Below are 21,191 nucleotides of genomic sequence, written 5' to 3' on the forward strand. Positions count from 1 at the left end.
GTATTCCCCCTTTTCGAAAAAAGCCATATAGCGGCTCAGATATTATTGCTTCAAAGATACTTGTCCGACAACAGAATGAAGTTTTATTGCATTCCATTTCTAGTATTGGAATGGGGGTGAGTTCGTGCCCGACAAAATCTGGTGGTATATAGGTTTTGAAGAGCATAGTAAATAGAATATATGTAGAGACTTAGTACCCTCACCCCTTTTCGAAAACATCGTAATTATAAATATGAAAAATTGCCTCATGTTTTTGAATTAACTCACAATTGCAAAATAATTCTTTAGGGTTTGGAAATGCACAACACAAGTTTTCAAACTGAAGAAAAATGATTTTATTGAAACAAATTAAGTTCATCATACATTATCCCATTACCATGGCACCGCTCCTTCTTCAAAAAAAAAAACTTTTGAATTCATCGCGAATGATCCTTGCTGACCTGGAGAATGTATTAGAATTAGAGGATTTGCCCAACACTCGTAAAATTATTAGATGTTCTCCAGTTATTCGGTACCAGGGAATTGTCTAATTCAATATCTCTTAGCGAAGAAGATATATATTCTGTTTTATTTCTAATGAGATAATTGTGTAGGCAAACAGCCCCTTGTACAATTTTTTCTACATTCTCCAGCTTAGCATTTATCGGGCTAGAAAATATCCTCCAGCGTGCCACCAAAATACCAAATGCATTTTCAGACACCCTTCTTGCCCTTGAATGTCGGTAATTGTAAATTGTTTTTTCGAGATCTAAACTTTCTCGTCCTGGGTAGGGGCGCATCAGGTTTTCTAATAATGGGAAAGCTTCATCCCCTACAATTACATGAGGTAATGCAGGTCTCCCCTCAGCAATCTCTTTAGGAGGTGGAATATTAAGTGCTCCTTCAATCAATTTTTGGCCAATTATGGAATTTCGAAATACTCCACCATCGCTTTGCCTCCCTCGAGCTCCAATATCCACCATCATAAATTGATACTTATGGTTTACAACTGCCATAAGTACAATTGAATGTGTACCCTTGTAATTGTAAAAAGTACTTCCTGAGTGAGGTGGAGCCTGAAATAGGATTATTTGAATTAAGATGTTATATTACTTAAAACCTATGCCACATATTTACCTGTATCATAACATGCTTTCCATCAATAGCACCTATACAATTTGGGTAGTTCCAAACTCTCTTGAAACCATGAGCTACTTTTTTGAAATCTTCTTCCTCCGATTGTTTTAGGACCTCTGGTTGAAGAACACTCCACAGCACTTCCAAGGTAGACGAAATTATTTCGCTAACTGTGGACTTTCCTACTCTGAAGGAAAAAGATAGGCTTGCCATGCTATCCCCTGATGCGATATATCTGTAATATTCAGATGAAAAGAGGTTTTCTTAAAATTATCAACATAATGGTAGTGAAGGAGGTATCTAGGAAGATTCACTGTAAAGACTATTGCATGTCGAAACCTAACTCGATGGAATTGCTAGGCGTGTCTGCGGGTTAATTGGGGCCCTACACAAATCTGATCTCTGCAACTGAGGTCCAACTAATTCCAATAAATTATGGAATAAACTTGCATTCATTCTAAAGAAGTTGTATATGTTATTGTCAGGATTCAATTTCATCTCCTCTACTAGAGTTTGTCCTGCACCTAGTTCTCGTCTCCTCTCAAAAATTGGACGAACCCAAAATCTAAATAAGTTATTTTTAGCTGAATCATCAAAAGGAGATATTGAAAAAAAAATTCTCACCTCCTTCTTCTCCTTATTTTATTCTGTTCCTCCTCTTTTCTTGCCTTTCGCCACAAATATACTGCCGTAACTGTACCATAGACTTATAATACATGGACTCACTGTCACGTGACTTTTCAGTAGATCGAGGGGTTGTATGCATTAGAGAGAGAAGGGCTTATGCGTTTTGATCGAACAAGAAAGAGATGAACTGATTCCGTGTGGGCAATGTCAAAATCATATGATGGATATTAACGCAGACGTTGCCCACAAGGTGTTCATACGTTGAGTATTATTCACATTATATTTATTCTTGAATGAAACTCACATAATTTTTATATTTTCCATTTCGAAGGAATGTTAAGGAATTCCTGTTTGCCTTCTCAGAAGCTTGTTGAACATTTATTATGGAAAATTTTTACAATTTTCGCAGACTTTGCCCACAAGGTGATGATACGTTGATTATTATTCTCATTACATCTATTTTTGACTAAAACTCACATATTTTTTGACATAATTGATTTCGAAGGAATGCTATGGAATTTCTGTGTGTCTTCTCGGAAGCTTGTTTAAAATTTATTGAAGAAAATTTTCGCATAAACTTGTGTTCTATAACCTTTTGACAGTTTGCCCACAAACTCTCCATCTTATTCAACCAACCGACTTCTCTCTCACATGCGGAGTCCATGTTATTTATAAGTCTATGAACTGTACGAACAAACTCCATTCTGAAATAAACAACTATATGAAATGAAAAAATATATCGATAATTATTATTATTGTTGTTTAATTGATTCACATAAATGTATTATATTTAACTATAGATGGAAAATGGACCGTGGATAATTAAAAAACTTAAAGTAAATATCTAAAATCAAAAGGTGAAAACAACGTGTTTTGGGGCTGACAGATAGGTTATATTTACTTGTGATTGTCGCAGAAATTCGAAGTGTAGTTGGAATATTTCAACCTCTCTCAACTTCTCGACAACCAGAAATGAAAAGGAAGGGGTCAGGGGAAGTTTTGTTTACATGCTCTGATTGGCTGGACTACTGTCGCTGGCGACACTACGAAGCTCTGAGAACTAGGCTTTAGACTGTTTATAGGGTAAGCAGCCTAAATGGCTTCCAACAGAGATTGGAATAAAGGTGCCTACAGATTACTCTGACGTGATGTGGGCCCACGTCATAATGCGCATGATTAAAAAATGTAACATGGGATTTTGCGCGGAAGAGTTCAAACTGGTCTGACGTGACGCTGGACGTGCAATCCCACGTCACGTCAGAACAATTTGAACGCTTCCGCGCAAAGTCCTTCGTTGGATTTTGGAATCATGCGCATTATGACGTGGGCCCACGTCACGTCAGAGTAATATGTAGGCACCTTAAGTCTTTGTTCTTTTTACGGCAAAGCCTTCGCCATAAATACTCGCAAAGACTATCGGCGAAGTGATCATCACAAAACCTGCTCCTTCCCCTAAAGTCTTTTGCTGGTCTCCAGGTGGCCTCAATTTTTTGTGTATCAGTACCATATCTTCAGCTGAAATATTAATATTATCAATATATAATTGTGATTAGAATGTAATTCCTGTAGGTCTCTGTCAAAATATCCATGATTTTTCAAGTTACACAAAAAAGTGGTACTCAAATTGCAACCGGTGTGAATACAGCGGCCAGAGATAGCAGACCAAATCTCCGGAAACAACCATAGAAATCATAATATATATACTTACTCTAGAATGCTTATCCAGTAGTAAGAAATGCGGCGAAAAATTGACAGTTGTCGTTAAAGCGAATGCGCGACGTTAGTTTATTTCAACTCGAACGTTGCCTAGACTTTCCTACCTTATGTCAGTCGAATTGTGTATTTGGTATAAATGAGAAATAAACATATTTCATTGGGTAAAAGAATTTATTTTTCGATTCATACAGGACTTCTTGTCGGTATTGAACACATGCATGGATGATTAATTGTGTTTATATATGCTTTGTTTTAGAAAATCAGTACAATGATGTTGCAAGTTTCAATGAAAATATATCGGGATCTCGGAGGTAACGTGTTATAAGTCCAAATCTGAATTTGTCGATAGAGGTATTATTGAGTATTCATTGATTGTTTGACCAAACCGTGAATTGGCTGAAGATTGGAGTTTTATAGCGGATTTCATTGTAACAACTGATGCTTACTAAATATTTGGAACTCACAACAAAAATTCCAGAAGATCTAAACTTAATATCACCAATGCAATTCGATATTATCGCAGATTCCATTAGATGAGCAGGTACCTAAGCATTGAGTGCATATTATAGACTCCTTTCAACAATTTTAAAATATCCTGATCTAGTGCAATACTGCTACATACCATCAATGGAATGCGCTATCAGTGGAACTCGATAATTCATTCAAGTTTTGAATATTTTGTTTGCGTTTATCATTTTTAATATGATAGACAAGTACACAAGTACATTTCAGAAAATGTGACTTAAAAATCCTTACTTCCGAGCAGATCGTGCAACAGTGAAAAATCAAATGACTGAAAGAAAACGCGTTGTCCGACATACCTTCGTTAGATGAATTTGTCGCCTCTTCATAAGATTCGATCGACAGAATATTCAGAAACTCGGCAACGTTCTACTAGAAAATAAACTAATGATGCGCATTCGTATTAACGACCACTGTCATTTTTTTGCCGCATTTCTTACTACTGGATTAGCATTCTAGAGTAATAATATATAATATGATTTCTATGGAAACAACCGAACGCTGACGCCAGTGGCGTACAGACCGATTCAGTTTGCATCATGAGAATTGGATGTATAATGGGAGACAGTTCAATTATCAGTATATTGAAGACTTCAAATCTTCAATCGTTGTTTTTTCAGATTAAATCGGATATTGAGCGTTCGAATCGGATAGGTTCGTTGAAATTTTTACCCTCCAATTCCAAAATCCTATTCCACATGAAAACGTGAATCCTGCATCATAAAATTCACAGTAAATATTCATTAAGGCGGAAGCAATGATTGATGGGGCTCTGGGGTTGAACTTTCAACCCTTAACATTGAAAATTCGTATTTCATAAGAAAACGTGAATCTCGCATCATGAAATTCACAGTAAATATTCTTTAGGGCGATTGCATCAAATACAATTGATAAAAAAAAAATGACTTAGGATGGGGCTTGTGAGGTATTCACCGTCATTCAAACTGAGATAATCAGTTATTTCGATTTCTGGTAAGGGGCAAGGAACTTGATTATACGCGGTTACTAAATAATTTCTAGTTTTTATTTTTCTACTGCTTTTGTCAATGTCCCAGCGGTCCGGAATATTTTGGTAGAAATCGATGTCATTTACTAAACCGTTAGGGAGAAATTCAATATTCTTCACTGTTCGCCATTTCCTTTCCTCGAATATCATGTTTCCGAAGTTTTGCCGGTAAAAAATCAAAATAAAAAAATGATTTCAATTTAGGAAGCATGTTGTTCCGCCAAAACAACATATCTCTGTAAACCCTAATTACTCTTGAACCTTGAAAGGTGAAGATTACGAGGTCACTATTCTCTACCGGATACATTCAATAAACCTTGAATTTGGTAAAAACGTTGTGAATTTTCAGGGAGTTCATTGCAGTCGTACAAGAACTTCAAATCCACATCATTCGGGTCCTCATTTCTCAAAGAGTAAGGGCATTTAATTTCTATTAATCCATTCTTATCAATAAGTCCGTCCGGAGAACAGGCTAAGAAGGGATGAGTTCCATCTATTATCAGACCGCCGAACTGAGTATTAGTTTTAATAATTTCAGAATGTTTTTTTCGAGCTGCTTCTTCAATACCATGTTTAATTTCGATGGTATTGAGAATAGGAGGATCCAAGATATCTCTAACAATTTTAATTTTCGTTCCTTCTCGACACCGACAGATTTTAAAGAAAAAGGATGCAGTTAACCTTTTCCTTCTTTTTTCTCTCCAATAGATCTCCAATAGATCTTTCTTCTCTGATCTTTGAAAAATCAATTCTCTCTGCTCAGAGGACACCTCAATGTTCTTTATTTCCGCCATGCATTCATCATAAAGTTGTTGGTTTGGTTCAGCCAAATGTTGGGATGGAGGCTGTATTTCTTCATCGATTATATCGATGGTATCAATTTTATGGTGCACCGAAATCAAACTATTTTTTATCGTGCCCATATAACTTACACTAAAATGGGAATGTTTACCTACTCTTCGCCTTTCTGGACCAAGTTTCTTTGGCGCTCTTTTCTTCACAGTACCTATCATAATTTATACTTAAAAAGGGCTTCTTGTTTGTTGAGGAGTTGACTTTTTGGTTGTTATATGGGCGTGTGTTTTTTTTTAGATCTTCCCGTCAAGTTTGATTTTTCGATATTCATATTTATGTAAAGACATTATGCCTTTATATCGTTTTGGTAAAAGCGAATAAATCTTGAACATTTAAGGTTTTTACTGCCTTCAAGGATGCCTCATTTCAAATATCCAAAATAGTTTTCAATAATGGCATTGCTCAATCTCTCCTCATCAGCGCATAATACGAGTCGAGTCCATTATGGAGCATAAGGTGAATATTTTTTTAAAATTGTCTCTAAAAACACGGGTGTGAAGGCAGCAACGGTTTCCAGCAACGGTTTTTTCATTTTTCGCTTTTACCATACAGATTGTAAAAATACCTGTTGTTCGGGATTTTTTGATACGAATGGGTTATTTAGAACATTATAAACACAGTCTATGGGGTGAAATAATTTGTGCATCGAAAACTACCCCCACCAACCCCCCGAAATTTAACTATCTTGATACACAGTGAAAAAACCCCGTTGCTCGGAGTTTTTCTATGAAAATGGGTTCTTACCCACATAATGAACACGATCTATAGGTTGAAATAATTTGTGCATCAAAAACTACCCCCCTCCAACCCTCTGAAGTTGTAATACCTTGATACAGTAAAAAGTGTGAAAAAAAACCGTTGCTCGGTGTTTTTTGATGGAAATGGGTTGTTACCAACATACTGAACACGATTTATTGGGTGAAATAATTTGTGCATCAAAAACTACCCCTCCTTCAACCCTCTAATGTTGAACTATCTTGATACAGTAAAAAGTGTGGAAAAAAAACCGTTGCTCGGGGTTTTTTGATGGAAATGGGTTGTTACCAACATACTGAACACGATTTATAGGGTGAAATAATTTGTGCATCAAAAACTACCATCCTCCAACCCTCCGAAGTTGGAATATCTTGATACAGTAAAAAGTGTAAAAAAAAATCGTTGCTCGGAGTTTTTTGATGGAAATAGGTTGTTACAAACATACTGAACACGATCTATAGGGTGAAATAATTTGTGCATCAAAAACTACCCCCCTTCAACCCTCTGAAGTTGTAATACCTTGATACAGTAAAAAGTGTGGAAAAAAAACTGTTGCTCGGGGTTTTTTGATGGAAATGGGTTGTTACCAACATACTAAACACGATCTATAGGGTGAAATAATTTGTGCATCAAAAACTACCCCCCTCCAACCCTCTAATGTTGAACTATCTTGATACAGTAAAAAGTGTGAAAAAAAAACCGTTGCTCGTAGTTTTTTGATGGAAATGGGTTGTTACCAACATACTAAACACGATCTATAGGGTGAAATAATTTGTGCATCAAAAACTACCCCCCCTCCAACGCTCTGAAGTTGAACTAAATTGATAGAGTAAAAAGTGTGAAAAAAACCGTTGCTCGGAGTTTTTTGATGGAAATGGGTTGTTACAAACATACTGAACACGATCTATAGGGTGAAATAATTTGTGCCTCAAAAACTACCTCCTCCAACCCTCTGAAGTTGGAATATCTTGATACAGTAAAAAGTGTGAAAAAAAATCGTTGCTCGGAGTTTTTTGATGGAAATAGGTTGTAATGAACCCCAGTTTTCTGAGGAAAATTGAAGTTCATCTTAGTGCATTTTTTTCGTTTTAAATTTCCGTCTTTGAAAATATTTTAATTCTCGAATATTCCGTACGTTCATTCCGACAGGCAGAGTAAATGTAAAAACCGCTTATCTGTATTTCACGTTGTTTTTCTTACATGCCGCTGAAGATTTCGACGTTTTTCATCTGTTGATATGCGATAAACCGGAGCTGACGACGTTTTTCATTCTTGTCGCATTCTGGAATTTTCAGATTTTTACCGTGAGAGGGGATGTGTCTATAAAAGCAAATTTTCCCCCGCGACGGTCACTTTTCGACTTTTCGACTGTTACTTCAGTTCTTCGGCTGACTTTTGAATTTTACTTCAGTGCTTTCCTTTCGCTTGAGTATTTTCGATTTTTCGCTTTCTAACGTGGTTTCTAACTTCTGTTATAAATTCAGTGGATTTTCCGTATTTCTTTCGCCGTTGAAGATAATCATTTTGTGTTATTTGCATCAGTGCTTAGAGTTAATTTTTTTAGTTTTTTTTTCTTTTAAATCCTTTGAGTTTCGAGTGCTTGAAACAAAGGAGTCCTTAGCATTCGTCAGTTCTGGTTGGCGCATTTTTATTGAACCGTTAATTTTTCACTACACCCGGTATAAATTTCATAAAGTGCTCGTGACCGGATAAGATTTCCCGAATGTATTTTCACTTATAGAATCACTCATATCTCACATATCTCCCTTGTACATATAACTAGTTTCCGAAGGTGTGAATAAACTTTTACATAATTCGATTTTGACTTCTTCGTTGTCGCTACTACCCTAGACAACACCGAGCTCTGTCTCTGGCTAGCAGCTACTCTGGTAGGTTTGCTATTCTTCCTATTGAAAAGAATAGCTGGCGCTCGAGATTAAGGCTTCTCCGAGAAACGCACGTTACAAAAATGGCGCCCGAGCAGGGACTGTGCAAAATCCAGTAGGAAACAACAGAGGTGAGAAACATTAACCGGACAGTGAGTGAATTCCCGAAACAGTGAGTAAAACCTAAGAACAGTGAGTAACTATTTCTTGAACCGAGAACTGTGAAAAATAAACTTGATCTGTGTTTTATTACCTGCCACTCTGTATTGAACTGTTATACTGTGAATTGAATTGGACTATATTCTGAAAATTTTTCTATTGTTGAAACCTATTGGAAATAATTTAATTAATTTGTGATTATTCCTTTTGCCGATTACTTATATTGAGTTGTTGAAAACTGAACTGTTGTTGCGCCTTAATATCAGTGAAAATTATTTCCGATTTCTTATTATTTCTGATTTATTGAATTGAACTGTTTTAATTTCGTATTGAAGGAGGTGAGTGAATTTCCGAACATTGAAAATTTATTGTCACAATTGGTAAAATTTAATAGGTTTGATTTACCTATCAGTTTAATAGTGAATCACCTATTACCCTATTGATAACTTGTCTACCTGCTTTTATTTTCTTTTGACCTGTACTATTGAAACTTACCAATTATTGCTGATTCTTTTCTGAAAACTGAAATCCGATTATTGTGATTTATTTTCTGGCTGTTGAACTTTGAAAATTTTTTTTTTTGGAAATTTAACCTGTGCGTTCTGGTGCGATTCGAATTTCGGGACATTTTCCGGACTATACGAAACGACTTGCGATTGTGTGCGGTATTTCTCGAATATTTTCGGACTTTAGTGAGACTGATTGACATTTTTTTTTCGAGTAACGTTGGACTTGTAAAATTTTTAGTGTGATACATCGGGACTTAGATTATTTTAGTGCGCCGGGACTTGAACTTAGATTTTTTTTTTTTCTTCTGATACACCGGGACTTAGACTTTGTTTTTTTTTTGGGGTTACACCGATACCCACTTCGAACTTAAGTGAGTAGGTTAGCTAACGATTAACTCACCGGGTTGGACTTAGAACTTAAACAGATTGCGAAAGACATACCGAGTGTGAAAGATTGGTGCGTTCTGAATCGGACTTAGTTGAAAATAATATGTCGAACATGGATGTAAACCGGTTACTCAGTGATGAACTTACATACGAATTACAACTGAGAGGACAATCGATACCGGGTACTGTGATGACTAAACGGAGTCTACTACGACAAGTACTTCAGTCTAATGAACCTCTATTACCCCCAACATCATTGAACCCCGCCTCGGAGATTGAGATTTGCCAAAATAAACTCACCGATTTAGTGGAATCCCTTCAGAACTTCAATCATGAGAATGCGGCTAACGAATTTTCGCGAATTTACACCCGATTAATACACATACAAGGAAGGCTGGACTTTATTGTTACTGCAGACACAACACAGTTACAACTAGTTGGACAAATGAAGGCAACTACAGCTAAGGCGTTGGAAACACTGGAGGAGCTACGTCAGAAGAGTAATCGTGAACAGCCGCAGCCATCTAACCGACATCAGAGGTCTCTCTTAGATGTGGAGGTGCCCAGTTCACCTGGTGTGTCACCGATCCAACCGGAACGGATTTCAGGGCTCCGAGAGCCATCACTTATCGACTTGGGAGATGGTGTCGACCCTCCTGTAGCAGTGGAGGTCTCACGTACTGGCACACCTGTAAGGAATCCAACATTAGAAGAGGTCATGAATGAGACACGACAGACATGTAGAGCATTACTGCGACAGTTACCAGCGATACCTCTCACACAGTCACAGGACTGTGGGACAACAACACCTGACGGTCCGACACAGGGTAGATGGATTAATTCTACACGAAGGGTGTCTTTTCCTCACTTACCTGCACCTTGGATAAATCCTGACCGACCTATTATCACAGCACCTGCCAGATCAGAACCGGAGTCCCGATCAACAATACCGACTGTCCCTGTACACAAATGGAACATTTCCTTTGATGGCGCTGGAAGTGTGACCGGATTTCTTGAAGAGGTGGAGAGGCTGGCTGAATCCCGTAAAGTGTCCCTGGAACAAGTTTTTGAATCTGTTTATGAATTACTACGGAAAGATGCAAGGGATTGGTTTATTCCCAGGAGAGGTACTTTCGAGGACTGGGAGGATTTCAGCAACCGACTGAAGGAAGCATTTCTGCCTGTCAACTATGAGGAGAATCTGTTGGAAGAAATAAAAAGACGAACACAAGGACCTGAAGAAAAGTTGCTCCTATATGTTACCCGGATGCAGAACTTATTCCAGAAACTCACCTATACCAAACCATCCGAAGTGGAGCAGATCCGACTTATCCGACAGAGGTTGATTCCGCCCTTACAACAGGCCTTGGCCTTCCAGGAGACCAAGACGTATGATGAACTTCTCCGTAAGGGAAAAGTTTTTGAACTGGTCCAGTGGCAGATGAGCCAGTACACCAGGCCACCCTCAAAACCAGGTTTCGTGGAGGAACCTCACCTAACGTACACTCCCCGCCAACTGAACCGATATCAGGCGAGTTTTTCTGTGGATACCGGAGAACAGGTACAAACAACTGATCATAGGAAATCAATCCCGCCGACACCAGCTGGCCAGACACGACTTTCTCCGCCGGGGGAAAGCCGTCCAAAGCCACTCAGATCCAGAGAATCAATAGTCCAGCAACAGGAATCACACCGTCCAACTTCTGGAGACAGGTCCGAAGGTAGATCCGGAAATTCAACACCGCCACCCCGTCGTCGAGCCGAAAATAGCCACGCTGACCAGACCCAATCATCATCAGGGAGGAGAGTGTCCTTCCAGACACAGTGTTTCCGATGTGGTGGATATGGCCACATGCGTCGAGAATGTCGCAGGCCACCGAAAATTTTCTGTTCTCGATGTCAGAGGGAAAACATTCTCTCACGAGATTGTCCCTGCCGTCCGGAAAACTAGACGGAGGTATGGAGAAGGAGTCGACCATATCTCCCGACACACTGACTCCCATGACATCGACTGCCTGGAATGATAACCGACCGCTTGTCGAAGTTAAGATAGCCGGAAAACACTACAAAGCATTAATTGACACGGGAGCCACGAAGAGTTTCGTAAGTCGGAGAGTGGCAAAACAATGTGAAAGCAAGGGAATCACCGGACAACATGTTGAGAATAGTTTCGTGGTGGTTGCAAATGGTCAACCCACGACAACACCCAAACTCTACACTACCGCTGTTCACCTGGCTGATTATTCCTTGACCGACGTAAAATTTCTGTTGGTGCCTGATTTACCAGTTGACCTCATTCTAGGAATGGACGTATTAGGAAGGTTCAATTTTTCCATTAACCTCAGTACCGCGGACTGTTACCTGGAAGGTCGACTGATCGCTAAACCAACACCGAAAATTCAAGAAACTGTTGAAGTGCAGGGCCGGAGAAAATCCTTGAAAACACCTACAGACAACCCGTCTCCTAAACCGTTACCGTCCGTAGATTCCGTATACCTGGCCGAAATAGAAACAACCCAGTGCAAATGGTACAACAAGAAATTACAGGAGGTGGAAAAAGACCCAGCAAATTTTCCTGACTACGCCGTTGAAAATGGAAAACTCTTGCGACATTTCTGGGACTCATCCGACTTCACAGAAGATGGAACCGGCCAACCCTGGAAACTCTGTGTACCATCCGAACAGCGAACAGAAGTACTGCAGGAAAACCACGACTCAGAACTAGCAGGTCACATGGGGATTGCTAAGACGATTGCACGGATAGCCAGAAATTATTACTGGCCAGGGATGTTTAGAGACATTGCGAAATACGTGAGGAACTGCACATCGTGCCAAAAGTACAAAGTTTCGCAACAGAAAACCCCTGGTAAGATGCAACCACACCGAATGGCGGATGCGCCGTTCAAAGAAGTATCCACGGACATAGTTGGACCATTGCCACGGTCAAAAAAGGGAAACTCCTACATCGTGGTAATGCAAGACCGGTTCACAAAGTGGGTAGAGTGTCGTCCGTTGCGGAAAGCCACCGCCAAAACTGTTTATTCGGCCCTCTACGAACAAATCATACTGAAATACGGTTGCCCAAAACTAGTAATATCCGACAATGGAGTACAATTCGACAGCAGGCTATTCAAGAACAGTCTCCGAGAGCTGAACATCGCTCACCGTTTCACACCACCGTATACCCCTCAGTGCAACCCTGTAGAAAGAGCTAACCGTACCCTGAAGACTATGATAGCACAGTTTTGTGAAGCCGATCAACGCACCTGGGATGAAAAGATAGGAGAGTTAACGTTTGCCATCAATACCGCTAAACAGGAGTCTACTGGATTTACACCGGCATTTTTAAATTATGGAAGGGAACTAGAAGTCCCGAGGGCGATTTATTCGACAAACCCCCACAATAACGAAATGAACGGAGAATCCAACCGTACCGAAAAAGAAAATAGAGACATGACTTACCGTACTCAACAGATCAAACATCTCCAGGAGGCTTATGAGTTCGTCCGTACTAAACTGTACCGTGCCTTCCAGCAACAGGCTCACCACTACAATCTTCGACGAAGAGAAATCCGATACCATGTGGGAGATAAAGTTCTACGCCGGGACCGTCCTTTATCCTCGGCCGTTGACAGTTTCGCCGCCAAGTTGGCTCCGAAGTTTTCCGGACCGTTTACCGTCGTTAAAGTTGTTTCACCTGTCGTCTATGACCTGAAAGATACAGAGGGTAGAAAAATCACTAACATACACATTAAAGATTTAAAACCATTTCATGCATAATATATATTATTGTCATGATCCGTTAACCGTTCTATAGAAATAACCTCTGAAAGGAGGAAATCCGTTATTTTTCCGTTACCGAATATATATATTTTTTCGTTACCGATTATATTATTATTTTCCTTTTACCTGTTTATCTGAATAACTGTAGTTGCTCGATCAACCAGAACCAGTGCATCCAGACAGTCTATCTCCAAGAATCAACGGATAGCACCACCCCAAAAGAAGTTGACCGCATGCCAACCAGTAGGGAGTTAGCCCTCCGTGCCTGTCCAAGAAACCAAGGCCACCTGCAAGGAGAAATCTCGTAAATCTGAAGCACGTTATTCAGCATAAATATAACCGATTACACCGTCACAATTCCGTTCAGATTCCGTACATGCACCACCGTTGACCGAAATATTGTATCTACAGATTTTCATCCGTTCAGCATGCAATTATAAATCAAACCTGTTAAAACTGTCCGAAAAATCTGTTACTTATGTAAGGAATACCAATAAAGGATACTGTTTCACATTACAACTGAGTATATCCGTCTATTAATCCAATAGATCTAACCGATTTCTGTCCTGAACCGAATCGAAATTATTGTACCGTCAATTTAACACTGTTTACCTGAAAAAAACACCGTCTACCTGAAAACAGAAAGCAGAGGGAAACCGCTCCAGGAAGAAAGGTGGACCACGAGGAACGATGAAAATCGGAGAATTATTGTTAGAAATTACCCACCTGCAAGTCTCATACCGGATCCGAGAGTCTCAGAGTCCGTACAGCCGGATCATACCAGACCATTGAGCCCCCACGTACCGCAGGTTTTCCACCTGTTGCAGATCCCACGAATCCTGGGTAACCTACAAAACCACGATGGAATTCAAACACCCGCCAAACACAGTTAAATTAGGTACTCACCGGAGGGATGAAGCGTGGCACGTTTCCGACCAGCGATAAAGATGGATTTCCACATGGAGAAAGAAGATTTTCCACTATAATAATTGAACATCCACGCACGGAACGCTGAACAAAATTCTTTGACAAGATGGCGGAGACCTGCGCCGAAATGACTGACGCTGACGTTTCTGCGTGCGCATTGGAACTACCACTCCAACCATAGAGAAGATAAGTACTATCGAATACAGCTATTGTAAACTGGTCACGAGTATATAGGTGGCGCGCGCGATAGTAAGGTCATTATTTCTAGGGGTAGATAGAGTCGTGAAATTAAGCTCACTATTTCATCGTAAGTTAATTTCTTCCGAGATGGATGGGGTGTAATGAACCCCAGTTTTCTGAGGAAAATTGAAGTTCATCTTAGTGCATTTTTTTCGTTTTAAATTTCCGTCTTTGAAAATATTTTAATTCTCGAATATTCCGTACGTTCATTCCGACAGGCAGAGTAAATGTAAAAACCGCTTATCTGTATTTCACGTTGTTTTTCTTACATGCCGCTGAAGATTTCGACGTTTTTCATCTGTTGATATGCGATAAACCGGAGCTGACGACGTTTTTCATTCTTGTCGCATTCTGGAATTTTCAGATTTTTACCGTGAGAGGGGATGTGTCTATAAAAGCAAATTTTCCCCCGCGACGGTCACTTTTCGACTTTTCGACTGTTACTTCAGTTCTTCGGCTGACTTTTGAATTTTACTTCAGTGCTTTCCTTTCGCTTGAGTATTTTCGATTTTTCGCTTTCTAACGTGGTTTCTAACTTCTGTTATAAATTCAGTGGATTTTCCGTATTTCTTTCGCCGTTGAAGATAATCATTTTGTGTTATTTGCATCAGTGCTTAGAGTTAATTTTTTTAGTTTTTTTTTCTTTTAAATCCTTTGAGTTTCGAGTGCTTGAAACAAAGGAGTCCTTAGCATTCGTCAGTTCTGGTTGGCGCATTTTTATTGAACCGTTAATTTTTCACTACACCCGGTATAAATTTCATAAAGTGCTCGTGACCGGATAAGATTTCCCGAATGTATTTTCACTTATAGAATCACTCATATCTCACATATCTCCCTTGTACATATAACTAGTTTCCGAAGGTGTGAATAAACTTTTACATAATTCGATTTTGACTTCTTCGTTGTCGCTACTACCCTAGACAACACCGAGCTCTGTCTCTGGCTAGCAGCTACTCTGGTAGGTTTGCTATTCTTCCTATTGAAAAGAATAGCTGGCGCTCGAGATTAAGGCTTCTCCGAGAAACGCACGTTACAAGGTTGTTACAAACATACTGAACACGATCTATAGGGTGAAATAATTTGTGCATCAAAAACTACCCCTCCTTCAACCCTCTAATGTTGAACTATCTTGATACAGTAAAAAGTGTGGAAAAAAAACCGTTGCTCGGGGTTTTTTGATGGAAATGGGTTGTTACCAACATACTGAACACGATCTATAGGGTGAAATAATTTGTGCATCAAAAACTACCCCCTTCCAACGCTCTGAAGTTGAACTAAATTGATAGAGTAAAAAGTGTGAAAAAAAAACCGTTGCTCGGAGTTTTTTGATGGAAATGGGTTGTTACAAACATACTGAACACGATCTATAGGGTGAAATAATTTGTGCATCAAGAACTACCCCCCTCCTACCCTCTGAAGTTGAAATATCTTGATACAGTAAAAAGTGTGGAAAAAAAACCGTTGCTCGGGGTTTTTTGATGGAAATGGGTTGTTACAAACATACTGAACACGATTTATAGGGTGAAATAATTTGTGCCTCAAAAACTACCCCCCTCCAACGCTCTGAAGTTGAAATATCTTGATACAGTAAAAAGTGTGGAAAAAAAACCGTTGCTCGGGGTTTTTTGATGGAAATGGGTTGTTACAAACATACTAAACACGATCTACAGGGTGAAATAATTTGTGCATCAAAAACTACCCCCCCTCCAACGCTCTGAAGTTGAACTAAATTGATAGAGTAAAAAGTGTGAAAAATCCGTTGCTCGGAGTTTTTTGATGGAAATGGGTTGTTACAAACATACTGAACACGATCTATAGGGTGAAATAATTTGTGCATCAAAAACTACCCCCCCTTCAACGCTCTGAAGTTGAACTAAATTGATAGAGTAAAAAGTGTGAAAAAAACCGTTGCTCGGAGTTTTTTGATGGAAATGGGTTGTTACCAACATACTAAACACGATCTATAGGGTGAAGTAGTTTGTGCATCAGAAACTAAAACCGAAAACTACAAAACAATGTATGTAAATGTTTCATGCGGAGAAATTATCCCAAATTCAAAAATTCATTAATTTTTCACTCTTATCATTCTAGAAATAACTGAATAATACCAGAACAGATTTTTATTTGATAAAAAACAAAAACACAAAACATGAAAAATAAATACTTATTTAGTATCTGTATATTTTCTATTCCTACAACTTTACAAAATAAAACCTCAAGAACAAAAATACATAACATATAAGACAAACTCGAAAACAATCATAGATTTTTCATAATATAACAAAAACTAGAGTATATAATAAATTACGCAGTAGGTAATTGAAACTGTACGTTGGTTGGAGCCAGCATTATTAGAGTGATTTTGCTTCATTCACCTTTTGCAAAATAATTTTTGCAAAGTTCACAAAAATTTTCTAAATTGGCGCAGCAATCACTGTGGAAATATCTCAAACATATTTCACACTGCAAGCTGGATAATCTCTTTTCATCACCACATATAAGGCAAAAATTATTTTGGCAGTTATCTGCATTCTTTAATAAAATTTGTTTGAGATCATTTCTGTAGTTGTCCATATTTGCTGGCTTCAGCAGACTTACGCAGTTAATTATGGCCCAGGTGAAATATATAATGTATACGCCATAGTTGTATCCATCCGTTTGTTTGATATGGGATATTTTCTGAATATTTAATCTAGATTTCAAACTGGTATGCTTCAACTTATTATATATGTCAATAAAACTTTCGAATGTTTCAATAAATTCCAATGCATTCAACTGCGATTTTCCTCTCGGGTCAATAAAATTGAATGTACCGTGCTGGAAATCAGCAAAAGCTATAACCCAATGATTACGACTAGCAACGGTTCCAATTATGATTGGGAGAATTACAATTGTTCTTTCGGATATTTCTGGGAAATCATCGAAAAAGTCCTCAACAATATCTTTACAATGATAAAATATTGCATAAGTCTGATTAGTATTCAGTAGTTTGTAATCATCGGTGTTGTGTGCATTTAATATTGCTCTCAGGCAATAATTAACAGCGAAATCTGTCAACCACTGTTTGGCATTTAAGGTTTGATAATCTTCAAATTTCAATTCCGTAGAGATGCCCGAATTAAATTTAGCTACTACATAGTTCCCATATTCTCTACATTCTTTATAGTAATTTAAATTACTCACAAGCCCGTTTTCATGGATATGGAGTTGTGATGTAAGTTTTCGCATTTTGAATGCAGGAAAATCGCCGTTATTTTCGGACAGCTTTGGCCCATTCATGGAATTCTTTTCTCTTGCATTAGATTTATCCCCAGAAAATCCGAAATAATCACCTTTCGCTCTTTTTCCGCCTGTCGATGTATTAACCTCCTTTTTGCTTTTCGAATGCGGAAAAATGGTTTCCGCTTTCATTTTTTTCAGAGTCCGTCTTAATACTGTGCCTTCGAAATTATTAGTTTTGGAGGGAAATTTTTTTTTCCACTGTTCTTCAGCTCTCATATTTTCAATGGAGTGCTCAACAGCTGGTATAATGCCGGATGTTGTGTTATTTTTCTTCGGTCTTCGAGGACAGTTTCTTTTATCGAAAGTGTTCCTCATCCTTCGCCTCGAAGCACATCCACTCTTAGGAATATTAAATGTAATTTCCTTATGAACAGCCAAAATTTTTTTTCTGAGTGAACGAATCACTCTACCAGTCTTCTGGTTTTCTAGTTCTTCAAGAATCAAATGCTTGACAACAGAAAACCAGTTTTCAACAGGAGCATTACTGTGTCTCTTGCCAGATATAATGCCCGTCCATAAGGGTAGAAATGGTATATACTTCCTCAAAACATTCAGTATATATTCTTCGTTATAATACTTGTTGTTTCCAGATTGCTTTCGATTCGTTATTCCACTCTTTATCGCATTATATTTCGTTTCGAACAATCTATAATATAATAATCTATAAAATGGACTCGCCTTGTATAGAGGATCTCTTGCTTTGGGTTCTCCTGGGGGTTCTATATATTTGAATTCCTTTTCGAATTCTTCGCTATTGCAGCAAATGTTGAGGAGATCCTCCATTGCCATTTTGACCTCTGAATTATAATTTCGAAAGCACAATATTATGACGAGTTTCTCAAACCATTTCACTAAGGACGATAATGTTGTTAAATTGAATGCTGCTGCCATTATTTCCTTGATTTGACCTATAACAGATCGATCAAAATTCGATCTTTTCAAATCTTCGACGATGATTTTGAAAAAATGGGAACAGCAAATAAATACCGGAGTAATATGTTGAAGATTATTTGAATTACGGTTGGTTTCAGAAGAAACAAGTCCGAATGTGTATTCCAAATATTCTTCCACATACATTTTATTGAAAAAATACATCACTGCATTCATTAATGCGAAGCTAAAATCGATCACAACTCCAGAGAAAATAGGCCACTTTTTATCATACTTTTCACAAAAATATTTGAATTTGGCGAGCCAAACACCAATAGAATCGGCATCGTGTCGACAGCTTATCAATTCTGTGATTGGGACAATCCTTTCATTGAATCCGGTATGTATTACACCGGCATAATAAAAAACTCTTTTATCCACAAATTGTGGTTTCCTTACCACATTGCCGGTGGCATCTAAGTGTAAAATGGGTCGAATACCGTCTTTGGTACATTTAGAAACAATTTCTATTTGCTGCTTGCTGAACATATATACATGAAAGGGTTGTCCCACCTCTTTGATATAAGCTGTATTGATTCAATAATAACAATAATAACAATAATTTATTCATTTTGTTAAATCATTACAAGAATGAAACACAAACAAGTCAAAAAAATATACATAAATGACAATGAAAACAGAATGTAAACTCTACAAACTGCTCCCAATCAACAAGAATTCAGTAACAAAATATGGTTCTGAATCCGTTAAAAAATTGAATATTTTCCTTTTGAAGGTTTTGAAATCTTTTATTTCACGAATATTATTAGGAAGGCTGTTGTATAGTTTCACTGCCATGTATGAGCATCCCCTTTCGGTAGAAGATAGTCTATGTACTGGATACACCAGCATATTGTGACGGGTAGGATAAAGATTAGGGCGTATGAGGCTCCGAAAATATTGGGGATTTTTGTGGAAAAATTGCATCAACTTATAAATGTACAGACCAGACAGTGTAAGTAGTCCATTCTTTTTGAAGATGCCTCTACAGGATTGTCTATAAGCTAATCCGAATATTGTCCGAACCGCCATTTTCTGCAATTTGAATACCGATTCCGCATGCACACTGCCACCCCAGAAAATCAATCCGTTTGACAGGATGGACTGAAAATTTGCATAATATACAGCCATCAGAAAAGATTTAGACGAGTCAGATCTCAATACCCTTAGAGCATAGATCACTGATCTAAGTCTGGCAATTACATTCTCTGTATGATGCTGCCAACTGAGCTGTGAATCGAGAGTAAGACCCAAAAACTTGGTCTGTCTAGTGAGTTCCTCAGGGGGGAAAGCAGACATATCGACGGATCGGGAACGGCAATGAGAAAACAAAATGCGGTTGGTCTTTGATATGTTAATTCGCAAATTATGGGCTAGACACCACTCATCTATTGAAAAAATTATATCATGTGCAAGGATCTTCAATGAAAGTGAAGATTTGGCTTTTATCAGGACATTAGTGTAGTCTGCAAAATTGGTGAAGAATTCTTTCCACATGGGAATGACATTAGGCAAATCATTAACATATATTAAAAACAAAAGGGGTCCAAGAATACTTCCCTGCGGAACACCCTGATTTATGATGACGCTTGATGAGCGGTATGTTTTTCCATCAATAGTTACCGAAACAATCTGTGGTCGATCCCTCAAATAGCTTCTGAGGAGATCAAGCTGTTTATCTCTAACACCGTAATGTTCCAACTTACTCAGTAAAACTTCATGTACAACAGAATCAAAAGCTTTTGTAAAATCTATAAATATGCCCAATGGCATAGACTCATCTTCAAAGGAGCTGATGATATTCTCAAGAAGTTCAAACATTGCAGTCTCCGTGCTTTTGCCCTTGATGTAACCGTGTTGTCGTTCATTGATCACTTTGAATTTCTTGAAGAAATTCAACAATCTGCCACATAGAATTTTCTCGAAGATCTTAGAAAAATTTGTTAAAATGCTTATAGGACGATAGTTTTTCAGTTCGATTGGATCGTCCTTCTTATACAGTGGTTTGATTATTGCAGTTTTTAACAAATCAGGAAAAATGCCTTCTCTGAAACTGTTGTTAATTATGAATTTGAGAGATTCCACTATGAAATGAATTGATTTTTTTATCACATTTATATCTATATCATCAATGCCAGTACTTTTCTTACTAGGTAAGCTTTTTACAACTTTCAGAATTTCAAACTCATCTACATCGAAAGAAAAGAAACTTTTACAGTTTCTAGAACCAAGGCATTTGTTTTGTATCGTAGAAGGAAGAGAACATCCGTTACAGGTGGAAAAATAACGACTAAAATTCTCAACTATGGTATCAGGAGATTCCTTCATGCGAATGTCTGATTGATTCTTATTTCTTCCAATTTTTTCGTTCACGATTGACCATAAGGTTTTTGACTTATTAGTAGAACTATGAAATCTGTTCATGTTTAATTTGTTCTTTTCTTCTCTTAAATGGTTATCATACAATGTTTTAACCTTAGAATAAACTGG

General features: G+C 38.1%; 1 protein-coding gene across 1 annotated transcript; it reads right to left on the reverse strand.

Annotated features, from left to right (window-relative positions):
- Positions 1-446: 446 nt before the first annotated feature.
- On the reverse strand, positions 447-2,648 carry LOC123307954 (protein ALP1-like). The gene is made up of 6 exons (XM_044890458.1): positions 2,645-2,648; positions 2,434-2,447; positions 1,741-1,816; positions 1,460-1,681; positions 1,117-1,351; positions 447-1,055 (listed from the first exon to the last, which is right to left on the reverse strand). The coding sequence occupies exons 2-6, from the start codon at positions 2,444-2,446 to the stop codon at positions 459-461; spliced, it is 1,143 nt and encodes a 380-aa protein (XP_044746393.1). The 5' UTR covers position 2,447; positions 2,645-2,648; the 3' UTR covers positions 447-458.
- Between the last annotated feature and the right edge of the window lie 18,543 nt (positions 2,649-21,191).

The sequence above is a fragment of the Coccinella septempunctata genome, chromosome 2 (genome assembly GCF_907165205.1).
Source record: "Coccinella septempunctata chromosome 2, icCocSept1.1, whole genome shotgun sequence".
NCBI lineage: Eukaryota > Metazoa > Arthropoda > Insecta > Coleoptera > Coccinellidae > Coccinella > Coccinella septempunctata.

Bases quoted from the DNA above. Each gene is read 5' to 3' on its own strand.
- LOC123307954 (XM_044890458.1), bottom strand. The intron at 1,682-1,740 runs GTGAGAATTTTT...TAACTTATTTAG, and splicing joins AAAATAAGGAGAAGAAGGAG to ATTTTGGGTTCGTCCAATTT. The intron at 1,352-1,459 runs TTAGGTTTCGAC...TGAATATTACAG, and splicing joins CGCCTAGCAATTCCATCGAG to ATATATCGCATCAGGGGATA.